The sequence below is a fragment of the Leguminivora glycinivorella genome, chromosome 22 (genome assembly GCF_023078275.1).
Source record: "Leguminivora glycinivorella isolate SPB_JAAS2020 chromosome 22, LegGlyc_1.1, whole genome shotgun sequence".
Taxonomy (NCBI): domain Eukaryota; kingdom Metazoa; phylum Arthropoda; class Insecta; order Lepidoptera; family Tortricidae; genus Leguminivora; species Leguminivora glycinivorella.
In genome coordinates, this window is record NC_062992.1 from 11467785 (window position 1) to 11491258 (window position 23474).

The following is a 23474-nucleotide window of genomic DNA, read 5'->3' on the forward strand; positions in this document are numbered from 1 at the left end:
TCGGCGATTGCTTAGGGCTGTCAAAAAGCCCAGTATAATATTTTAATATTGAAAATATTATATTAATCAATATTAAAGCATGAGTTTCGACTGATCGTTTTCGACCGACTCCGTAACTTGTGTTTGCGTCTCGTGTTTGTTTACGAAATAATGCGAAATTGATTTAAATGACGATAAATAGTGGTCAATGTTTAGGATTAATGTTAGGGCCAGTTGAGCATTTTCTTCTATGCATGCACAATCATAATGGCAACCGAAAAAGGGTCAAAACAAAGAACCTCATATGTACATAAGGTACAATTTTTAGTGGACCCTAAAGCAGCTATATAGCTTGAAGCTCATAGATGTCGTGTACCGTAACTCCATTATATAAACGTTATATAACTCATATAAGTCATAATTCCGGACATTCCAGTATACCTGATATATCACAAATTCGTATAGTAGCTCTACGCTAGAACATGACAGTTTTTTTTATAATTTTAATCACATCTGCGGGTAATTTGAAAGATCATATAAATTATGGGATCTTTTATTAAAAACTCTTTTCTTTCACCTTATAAAATGCCAATAAGATTATGTTTTGAACTATAGTATATATAAAATATTATATCAATCCCAGTTATCTTTATATTTTAACAAAAATACCCGCAGAATAATCACAAGTTACAAATTTAAGCAGTAGCTACATTTAAGTAGAAGTAAAAAATGTTGATTGATTTTTTTACGAAGTGACAACCCTAGATTGTTTCTACTTGAAGTTGAACTCCTGCTTTTATTTATATACTGTGGAATCAGGTAAGTCAATGATACTGATATTGTACAATTATTATTAATATATTTCTTACACGCTAGACGTAATGTTTTGTATTAGTATAAGTTTATATTATGAAGTTGACGCTGATTTTAAATCAGATTTAAGTGTAATATTTTTTCTGTACTTTTTTATCAATTTGACATTATGGATTTTCAATATGTCACAATGTGGGACTTACCCTATTTAGATTTCATATTTCGATGTATCTCTTACGAGTATTTAGACTGCAACGTATGTACCTAACAATCTTCCTAAAGCATATATGTATGTTTAAATATTTAAGAAACTTATAAAAGATTCTCATTGTGACATGTTGAGAATTATTAACAAAATACGCAATTTAGGGAAAAATATCACAAAAAACTGTCTGTAAAATGTCTGCCTTTTGAATTAAAGACCTATTTTTAACCGACATTAAAAAAAAAAGGAGGTTCTCAGTTCGTCGGGATTTTTTTAAATCTTTTATCTTGAGTAGAAATTAGTGGTAGATATTTTTAAGTGATATTTTTGGCTAAATTCCGTTTTTGCCTTGTGTTGTCGTATATTTATTGAGATGTTTATTTTTCTAAGAGTCCCGTCTCCGTATTATTTTGTATTTAACGAGAAGTTATGGAATTAATTACAATAAAGATGCTTTGTTTTAACACCTGTTTTTCACTTCAGACACTTCTTTATCGCCACTCGTTTCGAATTTCCTCTTGCCCGTACTTGTATCACTGTTTTGTACTCATTTATGTGGTTTAGATCTTTAGATCACATTATTTGCGCTACAATTAAAATCTCTTTGGAGTCAACTTCAAAATATATTCTGACCTCTTTGTCGGGTGGTTTCCACAAGTTAAAAAAAATTAGTGACACAATAAGAAAGAAAAACTTATGGGAAAAACTGATCACGTACATATGACGTACATATTGAGAAGATTTACTAAATAAAGAAAATATAAGATCAACTAAAAACAAACCACAGTGAAGACACTGGATTAAGGAGAAACCAGAGCACCGTATTCGGTAAGTTATTCCGCATCACATTATAATAGGTATAATATACTAGGGTAAAACAAAATGAAAATGCTAACTTCAGTTTTTTATTTGTATTCGATGTTGGTACAAATATTACTAATAATATCACAATTTATGCATTTTTGAATCTCTACTGAGGTATTGTTCTACAAACTATTTAAATTATTATAATATATGACAAACATAACAAACCTAAAGCTTGGCGTCAAACAAAAATGTTAAAGGTTGTGGTAACATCGGTCGTTGATAAACCAAGACTTCATAGAAAATCAACATCAATGATGGCATTGCCAAACTATCAGTAGCGTGTTCAAACACAATGTCAACAATTAAAATTTCTCAAGTCAAATATAAAATATCTAATAAATAAAGCCTGATCAGAGATATACTACGCGCCACGTTGCGAAATTTCGAGAGAAGTATTTTTTTTAAATTTTCAGTCTGTCCATGACCACAAACGTAATGTAACATTCGAAACGTCGGGCCAAATATAAACCCAAGTTTCTAATGGGTCGGCAACGCGCATGTGACACCCCCTTGAGTTGCAGGCATCCATAGGTTACGGTGACCGCTTTCCATCAGGTGGGTATACCTGTTTTCCACCGACGTGGTATAAAAAAAAACCTAAATGTTAGGCGATTAGATAAGTCCCGTTTAGTTATAAAATTATGAGTGCAATGTAAATCGGCTTACTCTTGGCCACAGACTAGCCAAAGACGTGGCCTACGATGGAGCGAGCTAGCCCAGAAGATGCCTGTTCACCCTAGATATGAAGGTTGCCGGGTTACATGAGCTCGGAAATATATCATAGTTTTCGCGTACGCGGATCCGCGTTTTCTGATCAGCGTGCGTAGCCGAATGGCATTTCTCCGACGCGAAACGAAAACGAAACGCCGCGCCAGTTAGTCTGGCTCTGTCGCGCCAATACGCACGATCGATAGAGATAGATATCTACTAGCGTTTCGTTTCGTGAGCGTTTGTGCCATTCGCCTACGCACCCAGGCTTTATCTGACTCGTCATTACTGCTATTTAATTTTATACTCTATTCTTCGTCTTTAACCGAACAAATTGGAGACTTTCTCGCCGATATTCCTGACGATACCCTCGTTGTTTTTCCACGTCAAGCCTTCCTTGCCGAGGCCGTATGGGCTGTCTTCGCCCGTTTGGAGGTAGTAGCGGCCGGTCGTCCCACGCTGGGACGCGAAACCCATGGGGCTGGAAAATAATTTCGAATTTGCTATAAGTCTATCTGGATGGTATAGCTTGAAAAGTAGATGTTCAACGATCACTTGTGTTGTTTCCGTCTAACATATAGCAATAGGAATATTGTCATACTTAATATTATGTAGTAGTAGTAGTAGTAGTGACTCTTTATTGTACAAAAACACATTAAAAATAACATATGTTGAGATGCGAAGTACAAAGTAGTATTATGTATTTGCATGCTGTGATTACCTATAAGTGGGGGATCAATTATTATACTTAAATGGGCTTTAAGTCTGTAATTTATAGTATGTATGTATATTGTATCTTCTGTTGGTGATCCTAATAAACAATTAAACACCTTTTCTTATGCGACTGTCAAAACACATGAGTGTGTTTAGTAAAACGTCCCACTTTGTCGCTTTCCATAAAGACGAAATTTGCTTGTATCTTTATATTAATAAATTGAGAAATTTTCTTGTTGAACAGGCAATGCACGGCGAAGTGGCACTGTTGGTCGACAATTGTCACTGTTGTGAAATAGGCCACAGGAGTCTTTACTGACTCTGTGAAGTATACCCGTGGCTACTTTGTACAGATTGGCGGGAAAGGCATTATTCGGGACCTATTTACCTGATATCATTCTCGCACTGCCTTTTCTTGAACGCGTCGTAATCTTTGCACTTAAGAGCGAGGAAGGCCTCATGGTTCTTGATCGACTCCGCGAAGTACACCCACGCGCGGCTGTGGCTACAGGTTTGGAAGAGGCAGTTGGGCTGCTGAGAACCACCGTTGGGGAAGTAGTCCACTTGTCCTGGGAAACAATAGTTATTTGTTATACAAGGGGGCAAAGTTGTATTTTAACGCCGAGTGTGGAATTGAAAAACGTGCAAGTGAAAGGATTCTATAGTTGAACCACGAGCGAAGCGAGTGGTTCGAGAATAGAATCCTGAACTTGCGAGTTTTTTAACACACGAGAAGTAAAATACATTTGCACCCGAGTGTAACACAAAACTTTTCCCCTCACTATAGCGAGGAATATACAACGCAAAAAATGCGTTTATCACTGCTTGCAGTAGTTCCACAGGTGGTAAATCATCTTTGTTACTAGATTCACCTACTTTTATCAATTTTAAAGCAGTTAATTTGACTTTATTCAAGGTCAAATCACTTTACACACTAGTGGATAAAATGCGTTTTTACCCGCTGGTATTAAAGGACAAAACACGTGTTTCCGAGCTAGTGATGGGAAAAATAAATTGTAAATAAATGTATCCCTTTCCACTTGAAAAATCCAGTTTTGCTAACTTAGGTAATTTGGAATTTTAATGACGTGTAAAATTAACATAATTATTATCTTAACAACCCTCACGATCACAGCTCGGGTGGAGATGGGCTAAAAATTACACTACCATTTTCTAGTGGGTGTCGTAGAAGTCGACTGTGGGATATGGGTTCAATCGTGGTGAGTGCAGCAATGGGTTAGCATGGCCAAGCGCGGATCCAGCTTCGTGCACAGGGGGGGTCATGTGGTAAAGGCCCAGGCCCCGGGGGGGGGGGGGGTCACGTGGTCTATTTGTATGGACAACCTACTTACCGCGCATGAGCATGGCTTGGAAACATTAAGCATAATATGCTCGGCCAACAGCCATGCTTAATCCGGTGGGATCAAGCTCTGTCAGCAGGGTTAGCACATGATTGGCGCGACAGTATGTCGCCGCGAGATAGACTACCCGAAGTACCCGTCCTTGTGTGTCATTAGACAAAGATATGTGATCTATCTCGTGGCCACATACTCTCGCGACAATCATGTGCTAGCTCTGCAGGTTAGTGAAAGTCGTCTTTCCAGTAAAACCAAATTAAGAAAATTGAGTCTCTTAAATCGTCCAGGGAGGAGATAAGGACTTACCAACAGGATCCTTCAGTCCATAAACACCAGCATCTGTATGTATAGCATCCACAAAAATCGCATCCGTAGCCTTCATCCTCAAATCCGGATCCACATGGCTGAAGCAAGGTCCGGCCGGATCCAATCCGGTTATCCGGCCAACTTGGAGTCCGGTCAGGTTGGTGAAGGTTTTCCCGGTGAAACTGGAGATGTGAGCGCCTAAACTGTGGCCTATGATGTGGATGGCGTCGGGGTTGAGACCCTCTGTGGAATTAAAGTTGATTAGAATCTACATCAGGGCCAAGAAAAGTACCGAATGGACACCAAACACAGTGCGGCGTGACGGCAGACCGCGAAGGAGATGGCGGCACGATCTTGACGTCTTTCGAAAAGATTGGCCAAACATTGCCTTTTTAAACCGAGACGCGTGGAAGAAAGAGAGGGAGGCCTTTGCCCAGCAGAGGGACAACAGGCTAACAAATAAGTATTTACATCAAACACCAAGAGAAAGAAGAACGTGACGGGATGACAGATGGCATGATAAACCAAGCGACTGATTTAATCGTATACTATGTAATTATGTTACAAGGGAGCATGATAATAGTACATTACGATACAAATGCGTATAAAAGGAAGTTCGAATTCAAATCGACACTAGTTACGAATTTCCTTTTTGCACGTGTATCGTACGACGTTTTTCAGTACAGATGGCCCTCCGAAGTTTCGACCTGACAAGAAAGGAACCACTTCTCCCACTGGTGCGCAAAAAAAAAGCACCATTTGTACCTACTGAATAGACAAGTCTTAGTCTTACGCATATTCTTTTTTCTAGAAGACAGTTTGATGACACATTTGCAAAACAATGAAATATGGGAATTACAGCGATCTAAGCCATGCCATTGCGTGCAAACAATAAAGGGTTGGTTTTGTATCTTGTATATACGTGATTGTAAGTGGTCGTTATAAATAGATTTTTATACGAGCAGTTATAGTAGTTACGAGTTTGATTGGGCAATACCAAGAGTATAATTTTCATATAATTTATTACCTACTACCGTGGAATGGAATTAGTGTCTTTGACAATGTATGATGCCATAACAAGTAGGCCCATAACCTACCGCTCATTTTTATTAGAAGCACATTCCATATTTTTAACCTTTGTGAAAAGAAATTACAATCATGCATTTTACTGTTATAATCGGGAGAAAATAAAAAAAATCGTACCTATGGATGAAGGAAACACTAAAAGACCCTCAAGTAATAAATATAAATAAATAAATATTGGGAACACCTTACACAGCTCAACTTAGCCCCAAACTAAGCAATAAATACATACATAAACATAGAAAACATCCATGACTCAGGAACAAATATCTGAAATATCTGTGCTGATCACACAAATAAATGCCCTTACCAGGATTCGAACCCAGGACCGCAGCTTAGCAGGCAGGGTCACTACCGTACAGACTGAGCTGCTAACGTTTATAAATAGACAGAGACCAGATTTGTGAATTTACAAGCAACCTACCTAAAAAGTTGTACTTAAATACATAATATCATTCAAGATTCGAGACTGATAAAATCTTCATCGGAGCAAAAAAACACTTCTAATCTCCATACTTCTAATAATATGCAAATGTCACTTGAAGTTTAGGTACTTAGTTATATTTATCTAAACGCAAAGCATCTAAAGAACATCCGTCTACAAAAAAATAAAACACTGAATATAAAGGTTGCTTCACATTATCATAACTATATGATGGGATTAAAAAATTAAATGGGTCTGTTTACATCTTTCTAACTTATTTTCATGGTAGGTACAGTCATCGGCATAAATATGTGATGATTTCTATACCTTGTCACATTAACGTCTTGTTTTAAATGTCATACGATTTAAAGCGACAAAAGGTACAGAAAACATCACTTATTTATGCCATTGAATGTACAGTACATAACATCAGATTTTAAGTTGTGATTACGTTAGTTTTTATTATGCATAATGATGTAAAACATAACATAAAAAGAATCACAACCTAGTGGAAAATACCTACCGTAGGTCAGCTACGCGTAGGTAAAGACAAACAAGCACATACATTAGAATCATTTAAATGAGAAGTATAATTATGCTAACTTGTTCCGAGAACCTTGGTTATAAATAACGATCATAATTAATTAATTTGTTATAAATAACATTATAAACACCGTCAATTATTAAGTCAAGACTACTACATTGCTATACCTTAGGCTTATTTATGAGTAATGTGGGTCCTAACTTGGGCCACCTTTTTTTTCCTTTCCGAGCGGCTCCAAAAATTGTGTCACTTAACTTCAAAACTGGGTAAACCCATTCTGCTATAAGGTTGAATATCTTTCATATGATATTGTACTTTTTATATATTCAACCTTAAAGCGGAATGGATTTACCCAGGTTTGAAGTTCGCAATGAATAATTGTGTCGCTTAACACAATTATTCATTGCGAAGCTTGACACACACCAACTACCTACATTATTGAAGATGAAGACCTACATTATTAATTTTGTATGCATTCTGATACCTAGTGTGCCGGCATTGTTATGCCGGCATTTGCCACGGCTTATGGGAGCATGGGGTCCGCTTTGACAACTAATCCCACGATTTAGCGTAGGAACTAGTTTTTACGAAAGCGACTGCCATCTGACCTTCCAACCGAAGGGTAACTAGGGCTTTATTGGAATTAGTCCGGTTTCCTCCCCTCAATCTTTCAAAGGAGTCGTCGCCATCTAAACTTACTTACTTACTAGGCGTACATTTCTCTAGGTGGCTCCGAGGTACATTTTTAGGGTTCCGTAGTCAACTAGGAACCCTTATAGTTTTGCCATGTCTGTCTGTCCGTCCGTCCGTCCGTCCGTCCGCGGATAATCTCAGTAACCGTTAGCACTAGAAAGCTGAAATTTTGTACCAATATGTATATCAATCACGCCGACAAAGTGGTAAAATAAAAAGTGGAAAAAAATGTTTTGGTAGGGTACCCCCCCTACATGTAAAGCGGGGAGTGATTTTTTTTTTCATTCCAACCCCAACGTGTGATATATTGTTGAATAGGTATTTAAAAATGAATATGGGTTTACTTCAATAGTTTTTTAATAATATTAATATTTTCGGAAATAATCGCTCCTAAAGGAAAAAAAAGTGTCCCCTCCTCTAACTTTTGAACCATCTGTTTAAAATAAGATATATGAAAAAAATCACAAAGGTAGCCCTTTATAAATACTTTCTAGGAAAATTATTTTAAACTTGATAGGTTGAGTAGTTTTTGAGAAAAATACGGAAAACTACGGAACCCTACACTGAGCGTGGCCCGACACGCTCTTGGCCGGTTTTTTTTCTTAGACTTATCTGTGGTTTAAATTGTGGCGTAGGCGAGAGGCTGGCAACCTGTCACTGCAATGTCACAGTTTCGTTTTCCTTCAACCCCTTATATGCCAAGAGTGGCACTGAAGCTTTAGTAGTTTCATGTGTTCTGCCTACCTCTTTATGGGATACAGCCGTGATTGTATGTATGTATGTACTTATCTGTCTACATGGTTATATAAGAATGTATGATAAATCTAAGTGGAGAATAATGCTTACTGTTAACCATAGCAACAAGGACTTCTCCCAGCTTCTCTCCAATATATCGCACGTAGGTCGAGGACCGCAGGTACAGCCAGTGGATCAGAGGGCTTGCGTCCAGGGCCAACACGTTGGATTGTCCTGAAAAATAATGCATTTAGGTCATTAGGTTTGTGTCGTTCACGAACTATGAACTATTAGGAATTTTCCCACCAATGACCGAAATGAACTGAATCTTTCCGTGCTCTGTGAATCGATCGTTGCTCATTTAGTTCAGTATTGGATCGGCGAGCGCGAGCGGTTTGGATCGGGAACGAGTGTGCTACGCCGACCGAGAGCGAGTTATTTAGCAGAGCAACACAAAAACGTCAAGTTTTCATATTAAACTTCGGTTACTTACAACCTTTCGGCTCGGAATTGTTATTATCTGTGGATTATTCGTATCATTTGACACTATTTGGTCCCATTCGTTCTGATCTTTCCGACCGTAGTGGTCGCTGGTCTGGCTGAACTAAATGAGCAAAAGACCTAAAAGAGCGAACTAGTTCGTGGGAGCGATCGAACGAGATCGGAGCGTTCCGATCAACGAACGAAACGGCACAAGCCTATATATAGGTCATCATCTTCATCATTACCTACGACTTAAGACTACGGCTGAACATAGACCGTCTCTTTGGACCTCATGTACTGACTGGGATATACACCGTGTCCAATAAGTTTGAATACAGCACAAATAGCCAATAAAACAAAATGAACAAATAGTTACTACATTATTATTATATTTTATGAATGGCACTCTTATTTACTACATTCACAACAAATGTTTTGGAATAACTCCAGCATTAACTTGTTTACCAGCCTCAAACGCTTCTCAAACGGATCACACGCGGCACGCACCGTTTTCTTCACATTTCATCCCAAATACTCTCGATAACCTTTTTGAAATGATCTAGGTTTATGATTTTATAAAAATTTAGTCTTCAAAGCATGTATGACCATACAAAATAGTCTAATACGCCTAAACCTGGAGGCCTGGGTGGCCACTCATGTTTCGGATAAAAAACTGCCAAATTAGTCTGAAACTACGCTAGAATACCATTTGCCGAATGTGCTGGAGGTGCGTCTTGTTGGGACACATGATACTCATTCCCAAGCATCCTTTTTAACTTTAAGGCATTTTTTCTCCAAAACCTTGGTTTTAAAGAAAAAAACGTTGATTTTAACGCTTTTATCTGTAAGTACTGAAGGTAGTTTACCTCGCTTACATACTGCATCCCACACCTGGGCCGATGGTGAGCTCTGGAACCTAGGCACATTTTTCTAGTTGCCCGGAACGTTATCTATCCTCGGTACCCATAATAGTTTATTTTGGACACGTGGCGTCTGTTTTATCACATACAGATTCTCCTTATAAAAAATAGCTCGTCACCTGCGTGCCGAGCAAGTATTTTGTTGGCACTTTACCTCTTTGTTTTTCTTAGACACTTCGGAAATTTCATGTACTTTGTGCTTGTATTTTATTAAGAGGAATATACTCTTTAGTTTAAATAAGAATTTGATGGCCTGTGATCCCTATATCTTTAGAACTGAGGTAAAATGTGAGTATTCGGACTTATTAGACACGGTGTAGACCGTGATTACCTTTTTGAGATCCACCCGCCTTCTTCAGTTTTCCGTGATAATGATGCATGCAACTGCGTCGAAATATCGGGAGCTCCACAAAAATCAAAAAGGTAAGCACGGTCTAAGTATATCCCGGTCTAATGAAAATAACAGTGAATAATTCAAAACTCTCAATGTGATTTGAACTGTTGGAAGCAACGTGCGGGCGTAGCACACTAATTTGATAAACTTAATCCTTGGATACTCTATAATAAGCGATCCTGCCTACTTCCAACTAAGTACATAACACATTTAGAAGTTATATATATTAATTTGTATATTTAACTGTTTAATAAGAAAACTGTATAAAAGAGACTGAAACGACTCCACAGTCAAACTAATTGTCGTTTTGTGGAGCATTATATTTAAGTTATGTTTGTAATTCTTGAGTATAATAAATAAATATTTTTTTTTTTTTTTGCCGTCTTATGTATTTCCTATACAAAATGTACTGAGGAGGCGTTTTTTAAATTACACTCGGGCGGCGCGGCGCTGGCGCCCGTTCCACTTCCACGTCTTACGACGTGCGTCGCCTGAGTGTGGGTTGCCGCTTAGGCTGTTGCCATTTATCAAAGGCCCATCTCTTATTGTACTTAGTAACCCCAGTTAGGATAGTGAAATAAAAATGTAACTGTAATAAAGTAACAATTTCCTACTGAACAATTAATGTACTTATTACGCGACTATTAATGAAGGTGTTTAATGGTAAATTATCACATTGTTGCTATCCTCGTTGTAATTCTATTGTGCTTAGCCTATAAATATCTACAATTACCATATGTGACGTTTTTCACTAAAATATACCATTGTCGCTTACCATAAGGACGTATTTGGGTCGTATCTTTATACAAGTTATCTGTAAGAGAGTCCTTATGCTTAAGCGACATTATTTATGGTACATTTTGCTTAAAAACGACACATATTTATCTTATCAAACGGTGTTGCGATATTCTATAGGTGTATAGTTTATTGTTGAAAAGTTAATTTCGCGTAAAAAATCTAATAAGTAGGTAGTATAAACTTGTTTTTATTTTGTATATTAAACATGATCCTCCTTTCTTCCCGTGGGTGTCGTAGAAGTCGACTGTGGGATATGGGTTAAATTATGGCGTAGGCGAGAGGCTGGCAACCATCAGTCACTGCAATGTCACAATTTGGATTTCTTTCAGCCCCTTTTTGCCAAGAGCGGCACTGAAACTTAGTAGTTCATGCCTACCCTTTTATTTAACACAGGAGTTATTATATGTATGTATATTATACATGAAATGTTAGTTAAATAGTTGTCTATTTAAATGTAAAATAAATAATATACCTAAACTAATAACGAATATTGTTGCCTTTAATAAAGTTCATAATTTAATAAAACGTATTTACTTAACGGGTTAAAATAACTTCGCGATCTAATTTTAAGATAACAGGAACTAAAACGTGTAAAAAATAAACTGTCGTCTAAGGAAGTTATTAGAGCGCTGACCTTACTACTTATACGTAACGTCATTTGAATAAAAAAATAGTGTTTTATATGTTGGTTAAATAGCAAAATGACAGGTCTGTGGGTTAACTATATTGATTTAAATTAACACGATTTTTACTCACAATTTTCTGAGCGGGGTTGAATTATAAATACCTTGGCTCAATACTGTTTCAACCCATGATGATGAACCCATGGATCTTGATGTACAGTTTCTGAGCGGGGTTGAAATGTGCCTTAATTAGGGTTGAAGAAGTATGAATTAAATTATAAAGAATCTAAAAATAACTTGCTTAATAACTCAATAGTGCTTCGCAAATAGCAGTAAAGCTTCCCTGGCTTAGGTCATCAGTTAACCCATGGATGTAGATGTACAGTTTCTGAGCGGGGTTGAATTGTACCTCAGGTAGGGTTTAAACACATTAATAGTTATTTGTTATACAAGGGGGCAACGTTGTATTTTAACGCCGAGAGTGGAATTGAAAAACGTGCAAATGAAAGGATTCTATAGTTGAAGTACGAGCGAAGCGAGTGGTTTGAGAATAGAATCCTGAACTTGCGAGTTTTTTAACACACGAGAAGTAAAATACATTTGTTTAACACACGAGAAGTAAAATACATTTACACCCGAGTGTAGCACAAAACTTTTCCCCTCACTATAGCGAGGAAACTACAACGCAAAAAATGCGTTTATCACTGCTTCCAATAGTTCCACAGGTGGTAAATCATCTTTATTACTAGATTCACCTACTTTTATCAATTTTAAAGCAGTTAATTTGACTTTATTCAAGGTCAAATTACTTTACTCACTAGTGGATAAAATGCGTTTTTACCCGCTGGTATTAAAGGACAAAACAAGTGTTTCCGAGCTAGTAAGGGGAAAAATAAATTATAAAGAAACATTACCTTGGATCAATAGTGCTTCGTCAATAGCAGAGAAGCTGCTCTTGGTTGGGTCATCGGTGAACCCATGGATGTAGATGTACAGTTTCTGAGCGGGGTTGAATTGTGCCTCAAGTAGGGTTGAAAAGCATTAAAATAAATTATAAAGAAACTACCTTGACTCAATAGTGCTTCGTCAATAGCAGAGAAGCTGCTCTTGGTTGGGTCATCGGTGAACCCATGGATGTAGATGTACAGTTTCTGAGCGGGGTTGAATTGATTCAACTCAGCGATGCGTGCCGCCGCAGTGGTGATGTTGAATATCGTGCGGACTCCACTGCAAAGATATAAAGACAGTATGGAATAAGATTTATAAGATTAAATAAATAAATATAAGTAATAGACAGGGCCCGTAACTTTCATGCCGATGACATAAGTTTGACGTCACGCTGCTTATAGGATAATTCAAGACTTTTATTTAATAATTAATTCATGTTAAATTGTATCTTGTTATTTAATGCATGTTAATTACAAGATGTAATGTTTTGAAAAGAAGTTGCCCGCCGAGTTTCTTGCCGGTCCCATAGTGGATACCCCCCTCCCAACTGAGGGGGGACTGAAATCTTCTCGAGGCTGAGGCGTAGGGTTAGAGCCGGCGTAGCTTTATTTGACGTTCATATGCGCATTGTAATATGCCTAGTACTTGAAAAATAAATATTTCATTTTCATTTTCATTTTCATTTTCAATCATTATTCATCAATCACTTTAATCATGACTTCAATACTAATCCCTTGAAGGGATAAGGTAGCATTTGTACATAACCGTTATAATTTATTCTCTGTACATGTAACTTGTTCTGTAGGTACAATAAAGTGTTTACCACTACTACTACTAATCTATTCATACGTGAAATAATTAATACCTACTAGAGATGGGCCGAATATTCGGTAAATATTCGGTATTCGGCATATTCGGCAAGTTTTTCAATGTTCGTATTCGGCCGAATAGTTCGGTTATATTGCCGAATATTTACCGAATAAACAAAGTAAATAAATAGCGTAAGTTTTTTCGTAATTCATCGGATAATGACATCCTATTTCAGTATTCTAAGAAACCACCAAAGGGAATTAAAAATGCGTTACAATATAAGTACCCACAACAATTAATTAATTATGTTGAAAATTAAAATAACGTACCTTAAGACACGAAACCAAAATTTTCTTATGCACTAAATTATAGGAACATTAAGAGCCTTAGTAGTCTTAGTACCCATTACTTACCAATAATTGAAAAGTTTTTAACTCTAAGCCAGGATTTAAAATATGGCGGAACCGAATATTCGGCCGAATGTTCGGTTCGGTAACAGCTGAACCGAATGTTCGGCCGAATATTCGTATTCGGCAAAATCCGTATTCGGCCCATCTCTAATACCTACCTACTAGATACGTGAAAAATTAATTAAATTATTTGTTTATCTTTTATACATAAGGTACCTTTTATTAAATAGTTTTGTTACCATATTTCAATAAAATATAAATAAGCGCTGGTAGCCTAGCGGTAAGTACGTGCGATTTTCGTTCCGGAGGTCGCGGGTTGAACCCCGGCTTTCGTTTCACGTATCAAATAGGTACTTCTTAATTATTCCACGTATGAGTAGCTTACTTTTGAAGTCATTTGTAGATGATTAAATTGATCGATGAATAATGATTAATTATTACAATAAAATTATTTGAATCACCTATATGCAGCGTGACGTTAAATTCATGTCATCGGCAAGAAAGTTACGGGCCCTGATTATAGAACATTCTTACACAGTTTGAATGAGTCTCGCAGTAAACTGACAAGATCCATCAGGAACAAAATTATATCTGTGTTCATCAGACAAATAAATGGCCTTACCGGGATTCGAACCCAGGCCCCGTAGCCGAATGGCATTTCTCCGACGCCAAACGAAAGCGATACGCCGCTGGCTCTGTCGCGCCAATACGCAAGCGCGATAGAGATAGATATCTACTAGCGCTTCGTTTCGTGAGCGTTTCGTGAGCGATTGTGCCATTCGGCTAGCCACCCAGGACAGCTTAGCAGGCAGGGTCACTACGCGCTAGGCCACACCAAAAGATCGAAGGCTTTTCTTTACGGGATCAGATAGGAAGTTGCCGTAGTGGTTTGATTATACGGAACATTTTTCATCATCATCATTATCATCATCATCATCATCATCATCATCATCATCATCATCATCATCATCATCATCATCATCATCATGTCAGCCCTTTATCGCCCACTGCTGAGCATAGGCCTCTCGTCTAGTACGCCACTTGTCCCGGTCCTGAGCTAGTCTCATCCAGTTTCATATTACATTTTGCATTTTACTCCTCAAGATAAACCCTTCAATATTATTGAAGGTAAGGTACAGCGGGGCAAATCTAAAGCCTGAAATGACGATGTTTTCACTTACGGGTCTATATACGTCAGCGTTAGTTTCTCTAGTGGAGGCTCCTCATCTCCCTCATAATTCTCGTACGCTACTCCTAGGATTTTCTTTACATTCTGACCTGTATACAAATAAACGTCATTAATAAACTGAAATAGATAGGTATGGGCCGGATCCATTTAATTTGACATGATTATTGTTGTCAGATTATCATTAACATCACTACATCGATAGATGGCAGCACCGTCTCTCTCGCTATAACGTAACCCTGTAAAAGAATTCATGTAGAAGGTGCAATCACAAATTGCTCGCCCTTAGAGGTGGTCAAAGGCGCCTACCGCCTAGCCTTCAGATATAACATACACTAGATAAATTTCTACGGGTACCTCAGTGGTCTAAACTTGCGAGTTTTTTAACACACGAGAAGTAAAATACATTTGCACCCGAGTGTAACACAAAACTTTTCCCCTCACTGTAACGAGGAAACTATAACGCAAAAAGTGCGTTTATCACTGCTTCAAGTAGTTCCACAGGTGGTAAATCATCTTTATTACTTGATTCATCTACTTTTATCAATTTTATAGCAGTTAATTTGATTTTATTCAACGTCAAATTACTTTACCCATTAGTATTAAAGGACAAAACACGTGTTTCCGAGCTAGTGAGGGGAGAATATTAAAATATAGGTAACTTACATTGGCTAGACCCGATAAAAGCAATAGTTTCATCAATCGGCTGCTTCACTGCAGCAATTTCTTTCTGCACGCCCCGGCCGAAGCTTCCAGCCGCGTCCGAAACGTTTCCCGCGACAGCGTCTCGCACTTGATTCACATCTTTCACAGAGGGCACTGAGGGCTTGGGGACTGAGGGGAGGGCGTCCTTTAGGCTGGAGAGGGGGTTGTCGGCCGAACACATGGCGAGGGAGGCTATGAGGAGAGGTAGTAGGCCTGCCATTTTATCTGAAAAAATAAATATTGTGTTTATTTTTAATAAAAAAAAAAGCTTCAAAGATACAAACATGACTTTATTTTTCCTGTAATGTTTGGCATAAAACCAATGTTTCGTAAAATTTTCATAATTTTTCGTTGGCAAACTTCGGAGATAAGGGGGAGGGGGGGGGCGCATTTTTTTTACATTTCCCTTCATAATTCTTTTTTTTTCATTACAAAAAAATACAAAAAATAGTTACGATATGTACAGTTTGAGCTCTTTCTAACGATACCCCACTTGACCTAGTAGCTTGACATTTACAATTTGCCCCCCTTTCATTTTGACCATTTTCTAGAATTAATATTAATAATAAATTTAAAAAAATAATATATTTCAAGTCTATAGCATAAGTATAGTTCTCGAGATATTTAGTAATGTGACTGACAGACAGACAGACGGATAAAGCGGCGCCATAAGGTTTCCTTTTGTACCTGTTTGGTACGGAACCCTAAAAACGAAATTGTGACATTGCAGTGATAGGTTGCCAGCCTCTCGCCTACGCCACAATTTAACCCATATCCCACAGTCGACTTCTACGCTACGACACCCACGGGAAGAAAGGGGGTGGTGAAATTCTTTACCCGTCACCACACGGGGCAGTAAGTAATGGAATGTATGAAAATGTTCTGCAAATTGTGCGTTGCTGATTTTTATCTGTGTGACATCACATATTTTATCTAGGATTGCCTTTTTTAACCGCCGCCTCAAATCTGTCAAAGAAAGACGGTTCTCAATTCGTCTGTATGTTTTTTTTTTAATGTTTGTTCCACGATATCTCCGTCGTTACTGGACCGATTTTAATTTTTTTTTATTGAATGTATATGCATACAGATTGGTCCCATTTTTTCAGAACCCAGTTCTGATGATGGAGAAATCGAGGGAACTCCTCAAATATGAAAGGCACACATATGGTGATTTTTGTGTTTTTTAAGGAACAGCATGCATTTACGTACGGAACAGTGACATTTGGTGCAGTGGAACTGCTGATGATGGTCAGAACGGAACTCCTCAAATCTGAACGGCACGCTTATAGTGACTGGTATTTTTATAAGAACAGCATGCACTTACGTCTAGAACAGTGATATTTAGTGCAGTGGAACTGCTGATGATGGTCAGAACCGAACTCCTCAAATCTTAACGGCACACTTATAGTGACTTTGGTATTTTTATAAGAACAGCATGCACTTACGTCCAGAACAGTGACATTTGGTGCAGTGGAACTGCTGATGAAGATCAGAACGGAACTCCTTAAATCTGAACGGCACACTTATAGTGACTTTGGTATTTTTATAGCATGCATTTAAGTTCAGAACAGTGACATTTATTTAGTTATGTTTGTTAAGAATATTGAGTTTTCAAGTCAAATTTTGTCAAGCTGCGATTTCTTATAATTGGATTCATGAGGAATTGAGGAAACTCCTGAAACCTTAACGGTATACGTAGGTATATTCATTTGTGTTGCCATCAAATCATCATCATCCTCCTTGCGTTATCCCGGCATTTGCCACAGCTCATGGGAGCCTGGGGTCCGCTTTGACAACAAATCCCAAGATTTGGCGTAGGCACTAGTTTTACGAAAGCGACTGCCATCTGACCTTCCAACCCGGAGGGTAACTAGACCTTATTAGGATAAGTCCGGTTTCCTTCATCGAAAAGCGACTGGCAAATATCAAATGACAAATGTGTTGCCATCAAATAATTAAAGCACAGATTAAAGTATTAAATGCAGCTTTAAAAAATACCTACACATTTCTACATAATCCAACATTCGCAAGTAGCTTTCATCAGAACCCCAAAGGCGGCGGTTTTTTTTTCTTAAAAATTATATTTATACTTAAGTATAGGTGAAAAACTGAAGAAACTCACCTGTTGTATGTGTGAGTGACGTGTTCGAATAGGCGTTTGTTTTGTTTGTGTTACTAATTTTAAATATGTGTTCTCTATACGAACACGTCACTCACACATACAACAGGTGAGTTTCTTAAGTTTTTCACCTATATATTCAGGTACTTACAAATATTATTTAAGGGCTACGCAAGTACGCATGCAAACAAAAAGATATGATATTGATAAGGTTTGTTTTGATTACTTAATGTTTGTATACTATATGGAATTGTTCAAACCTGACATAATATTTGACATCGTAATCTAAGTACATACATACATACATATAATCACGCCTTTATCCCATAAAGGGGTAGGCAGAGCACATGAACTACTAAGTTTCAGTGCCACTCTTGGAAAAAAGGGGTTGAAAGAAATCCAAATTGTGACATTGCAGTGACAGGTTGCCAGCCTCTCGCCTACGCCACAATTTAACCCATATCCCACAGTCGACTTCTACGACACCCACGGGAAGAAAGGGGGTGGTGAAATTCTTAACCCGTCACCACACGGGTAATCTAAGTACTCTAAGTACTGTTAATAATACCTAATTAATTTTTTGCTGTCTATTTATTTAATATATCTAAATTACTACGAAAAACCAGTATTTTGCGTTACTCGCTAGTCACGCGCTTAGTAGCTTATGTCACGGAAAATTTTGTTAAGTATCTACCAGTGGTGCGGAGTGACAATTTTCGTTGGTAAAGCCGGAGGAATTTTTGGAATATGGACTTCTACAGATACTAAAGAATATTAGGAAACCCGTTGGGAATACAGTTGTTTGGGAATGGCGTAAGTAATCCCCTTAAATACTCATGATAGCACCACAGTATAATAAAGAGTACTATCGGTAGCACACTGGTAGTACCTACCTTATTTGATGCAAGCCGAAGGAAGCAAATTCGATATATTCCAAGAAATGCGGTAGATAATAGATTATTATTATTAAATTGGCCTCGGCTTTATCTTTAATTCTTTTTATTCACTGAACCATCGGAAGGTTACTTGCATATTGTTATAACGCGTGTAGAAAATGTGATAGGTATACGCCACAAAAGTTTATTGGCCGAGCGAGCGATGAGGGGAAGCGCTCTACTCCCGAACTGTTATTCTTAATTTACAGGGTCGTGCATAAGTCTTTAAAACCCTACATAAAAGTCTATTCCCCAAAAGCCAGCCCCTGCAGGCTTCACGCGCACGCGCGCAGTAACGAAAAAATTGAAAACGCAATGTTTGGCTCTGTAACCATGGCAACGCATTGTTATAACGTTACTGCGCGCGTGCGCGTGAAGCCGGCGGGGGCGGGCTTCGGGCAGCTGGCTTGAGCGCTCACAGTGCAAACCTTTGCGTCAAAATACAGGAAACGCCGGTTGCATAAAATACCTACTATAAAAAAATACATTAATAAATAATGACTACTTATACTAATTAATTAAATTAGAAATAGCATAGGTGCAATGCATTACACGAATACACAAATAAAATACGATATATAAATATATATATACATAAATATGAATATCGCAAGAAATATGTACTTCTCAAATAGGAGTAGGTTCAGAAGGAATACACATAACCAGATCACGCTTGGTTGGAAAGCCAAAGCTTCTTCAAATTAGTCTTGAGTGACGCCACAGACTGAGACAGTTTGATGATTTGTGTGATGAGCACAGATATTTGTTCCTGAGTCATGAATGTATTCTATGTATATAAGTATTTATATATTATATATATTTTGTCTGAGCACCCACAACACAAACCTCCTTGAGCTTACCGTGGGCCTCAGTCAATCTGTGTAAGAATATCCTATAATATTTAATTTAGTTTAATATTTAATGCGTCATATTTTTTTTGGTCAATAATTTCTTATAATTAACCTAAGGTATGTGTGGTTAGTGCACGTAAAGCACATGAAAAACATTTACTGTAAATCTACACAGAGGTACAGACAAGTACCAAGAATAAAAGTGTGCGTCAGATTTTTTTGTCAATTTGTTTTAATTCTTCTAAAGCAAGTCTGCATATGAGAGGTACAGACAAGAATAAAAGTGTGCGTTACCTATTTTCGTTACCTTTTTTAATTAATCTAATATTGGCAATATTGGCGATTTGTTGTTTCGGTTATAATATGTATAATGAATAGAATACCTATATACCTACATAATTATATTATGATTGTTGTATTGTATAACATCTACCGAGGAATAGAATAGGTATCGAGACAAACCTTATTGGTTTAACGATACTGTGTAATTAATTAGAGATTTTTGTTTATAATTATATACCTGAATAAATAAATAATACCTACATATGTATGAGTAGGTGATGCATGTAAAAAACATTGAAAGTAAATATACCTACATAAGACAGATACAGACAAAAAATATAAGTGTGCGTCACATATTTTTTCGCCAATATTTTCTTATAATTAATCTAATGAACGTATATGTTTTGCATACAAGGTATTTAAAATAAATCTCCATATGACAGGTACAGACAATAATAAAAGTGTATATCAACTGTCACATAGTTTTCCGACATTTTTTTTGTAATTATGTAGGTAATCTGATCTAAAGTAATTCTAAACAAATAAAAAGTAACCTGAATTTCAGGCGATTAATAAAATAATAAAAATAACAAATAACAAAGAAAATGATTTTAAGATGTGGTGACAATACCTTATTATTATATTCAACTTATCATAAAAACGTATTAATGTTTACAAATATTAAGTTTAGCTCGTAATGATATGCAACCAAGCAACCATGATAAGACCGCTACGGGTTACCTATTACTAAAATTAGTAAGATAAAATAAAATAATCACCAAATTCACAAAATTTTGGTGTTTTTTTGTCTTATTTATTTTTTAAGCCATTATTTTATTGGATACTTTTATCTCTCTTGTGTTCATGTCACTTTTTATATTTTAGTGTTATTTAAAATTTACTGTTAAATGTATTCTATAAACTTCCGATACAAAAAAATATGAATAATAAATATATTATGTGGTTCCAAATTAACTGTTTTTTCACTTTAAATAATAAATACATAATTTTTTCGATATGGTTTACAAAAACAACAAAATTAGATCATTTATGATTTAAATAAATTAATACCTACCCGCAAAGTTTTAAAATACTATTTACATGTTCATTCGAAACGAAATAATGTAAAGAATAATATGAAACTCCGAAATCATTTACATACATTTTTATATAATTACATAATATCTGCAAAAATGTTTTTTTTTTTTTGTAAAAAAAAATATTTGATATTTAAAAAAATGCACATAAAAAGCCGGAATAAAAACAAATTAAACCAAAGATCATGAAATAAAACTATGGAAACGGATTAAATCGCGTATAATGAATTTAAAATACATCCCGACGTTTCGAACTCTTTACAGCGTTCGTGGTCAACGGGTGACTGAGGAAAAATTAAAATGTGCAAAAGCTACCCACTTACAAGAAATATCATCCTATGCGATTTAATCCGTTTCCATAGTTTTATTTCATGAATAACTATCGCGGTAACCGAAGACAATATTAAACCAAAGATGTTAAACTGACCTTATTTTAAATTAATCCTAAGTAGTAGGTATCCCCCTCTTCCGTAACCCGTTACCGACGAGTTGTCGATCAAGACTGGTTCACTCGCCGTCCTACCTTCCTATATAAATCGACGCGTGCGCAAACAAAACTTACTTCTGTTTGTTTAAGTTCTTAGAAATTTATAAGATTATAAATTCAAATTATTGTTGAAATTATCGGTTCGATCTAAATTAAAGCTGTTTAGGAACAAGGCATTAAAGTAAACTAATTGTTGTAAAAGTAAACCTACCTAAGTTAGACATAAGGCTTTTTAGGGTTCCGTAGTCAACTAGGAACCCTTATAGTTTCGCCATGTCTGTCTGTCCGTCCGTCCGTCCGTCCGTCCGTCCGTCCGTCCGTCCGTCCATCCGTCCGTCCATCCGTCCATCCGTCCGCGGATAATCTCAGTAACCGTTAGCACTAGAAAGCTGAAATTTGGTACCAATATGTATATCAATCACGCCAACAAAGTGCAAAAATAAAAAATGGAAAAAAATGTTTTATTAGGGTACCCCCCCTACATGTAAAGTGGGGGCTGATATTTTTTTTCATTCCAACCCCAACATGTGATATATTGTTGGATAGGTATTTAAAAATGAATAAGGGTTTACTAAGATCGTTTTTTGATAATATTAATATTTTCGGAAATAACTTCTAACCTCTAACTTTTTAATCATATGTTTAAAAAATATGAAAAAAATCACAAAAGTAGAACTTTATAAAGACTTTCTAGGAAAATTGTTTTGAACTTGATAGGTTCAGTAGTTTTCGAGAAAAATACGGAAAACTACGGAACCCTACACTGAGCGTGGCCCGACACGCTCTTGGCCGGTTTTTTTATTTAGGTATTATTTATTTTGTACTATTGTACCTTATTTTATGTTTCCATCAGATACTTAAAGACGGTCAAGTAGTTAAATCTTGGCACAAAAAAGGCGCACAATAAAAAATTTCTATGGACAATAAACCTTCGCTCGATTTTTAATATTTTTTAAGTGTTAATTTATGGTTGGTTTATGGTTCATAGATGATCCCGTCAACGTCAAGGCAAGCGCTTTATGAAGACAATTGGTCTGTGCCCCTCATTTTCAAATTTACAGCCATTTGTTAGTAACAAGATTTGCTTGACCGTCTGAACTTACCTAGTTAGGGTTCTGTTGCCAAAAGTACTAAAACGAAACAATTGATATCGGTTTTTCATGTCCGTCTGTCTATCCGTATGCCGCTGACATTTTTATTTTTTGAATACAACTTAAGATGAGACACTGACTTAAACTTTTATGATGTGATGTTTACACAAACACATATCATCGGCAACATGGTTAGCTGTACATTTGTAATCCTTATTACAAGAACATAACGTCTACGATGGTTGGTTAAGCGTATTGCTGTTAGTACTTACAATTGATTACAATTGATGAGGGTGTCGTCGTCTTAATATTGCAAGTTGTATTTTATTTTTGTTAATTCGATTATTGATATTGACAAAAAATATTCTGACACAGTTTATCGTGAGTTTCCCATAGCAACGCTATACATAAATACTTATTTTCTTTGAAATAACAACGAAGCCATGCGAACGAAATCATTATAAAATGCTCAAAATTTAAAGCTTAAAAAATTATTTACAATTTAAATAACTTTCTTCATTATAAACTAAACTTAAATTAAATTCAACTAAATAAATGTAAAATATAACAAAATACAGTGTGTGTACATTTATTAGAGGTGTTTTAAGTTACTCTTAATTTTCAGTCCATAATTTTTTTATTTCAATTCTAAGTAATAATTATCTAATAGATATCCTATACCTACTAACTACAGTCGAATGGGATGAATAGGGATGCCGGGGTGAATAGGGACGAGACTTAAAATGTGATTCACTGGACATTTACTAAATATCTACTTACACAAAGTGTATCATAACAATTGAATGATACAATTTCTGTAGTATTTTTTTTAAAGAAAATGGATGGCAAATCACATTTTTAAGCCTCGTCCCTATTCACCCCGGTATCCCTATTCACCCCATTTGA

At 36.6% G+C, this 23474-nt stretch overlaps 1 protein-coding gene across 2 annotated transcripts; it reads right to left on the bottom strand.

The window, feature by feature from the left end:
- Positions 1-1893: 1893 nt before the first annotated feature.
- Positions 1894-21493, bottom strand: LOC125237934 (pancreatic lipase-related protein 2-like). 2 transcript variants are annotated; one of them, XM_048145178.1, is made up of 9 exons: positions 21418-21493; positions 15668-15931; positions 14997-15093; positions 12776-12874; positions 12562-12623; positions 8541-8663; positions 4951-5193; positions 3675-3855; positions 1894-3053 (listed from the first exon to the last, which is right to left on the bottom strand). In XM_048145178.1, exons 2-9 carry the CDS (start codon positions 15924-15926, stop codon positions 2894-2896), a joined length of 1224 nt encoding a protein of 407 aa, XP_048001135.1. In that variant the 5' UTR covers positions 15927-15931; positions 21418-21493; the 3' UTR covers positions 1894-2893. The 2 variants fall into 2 exon arrangements, with proteins under 2 accessions (XP_048001135.1, XP_048001134.1); XM_048145177.1 differs by lacking the exon at positions 12562-12623 and having other exon boundaries at positions 12714-12874.
- Positions 21494-23474: the final 1981 nt, after the last annotated feature.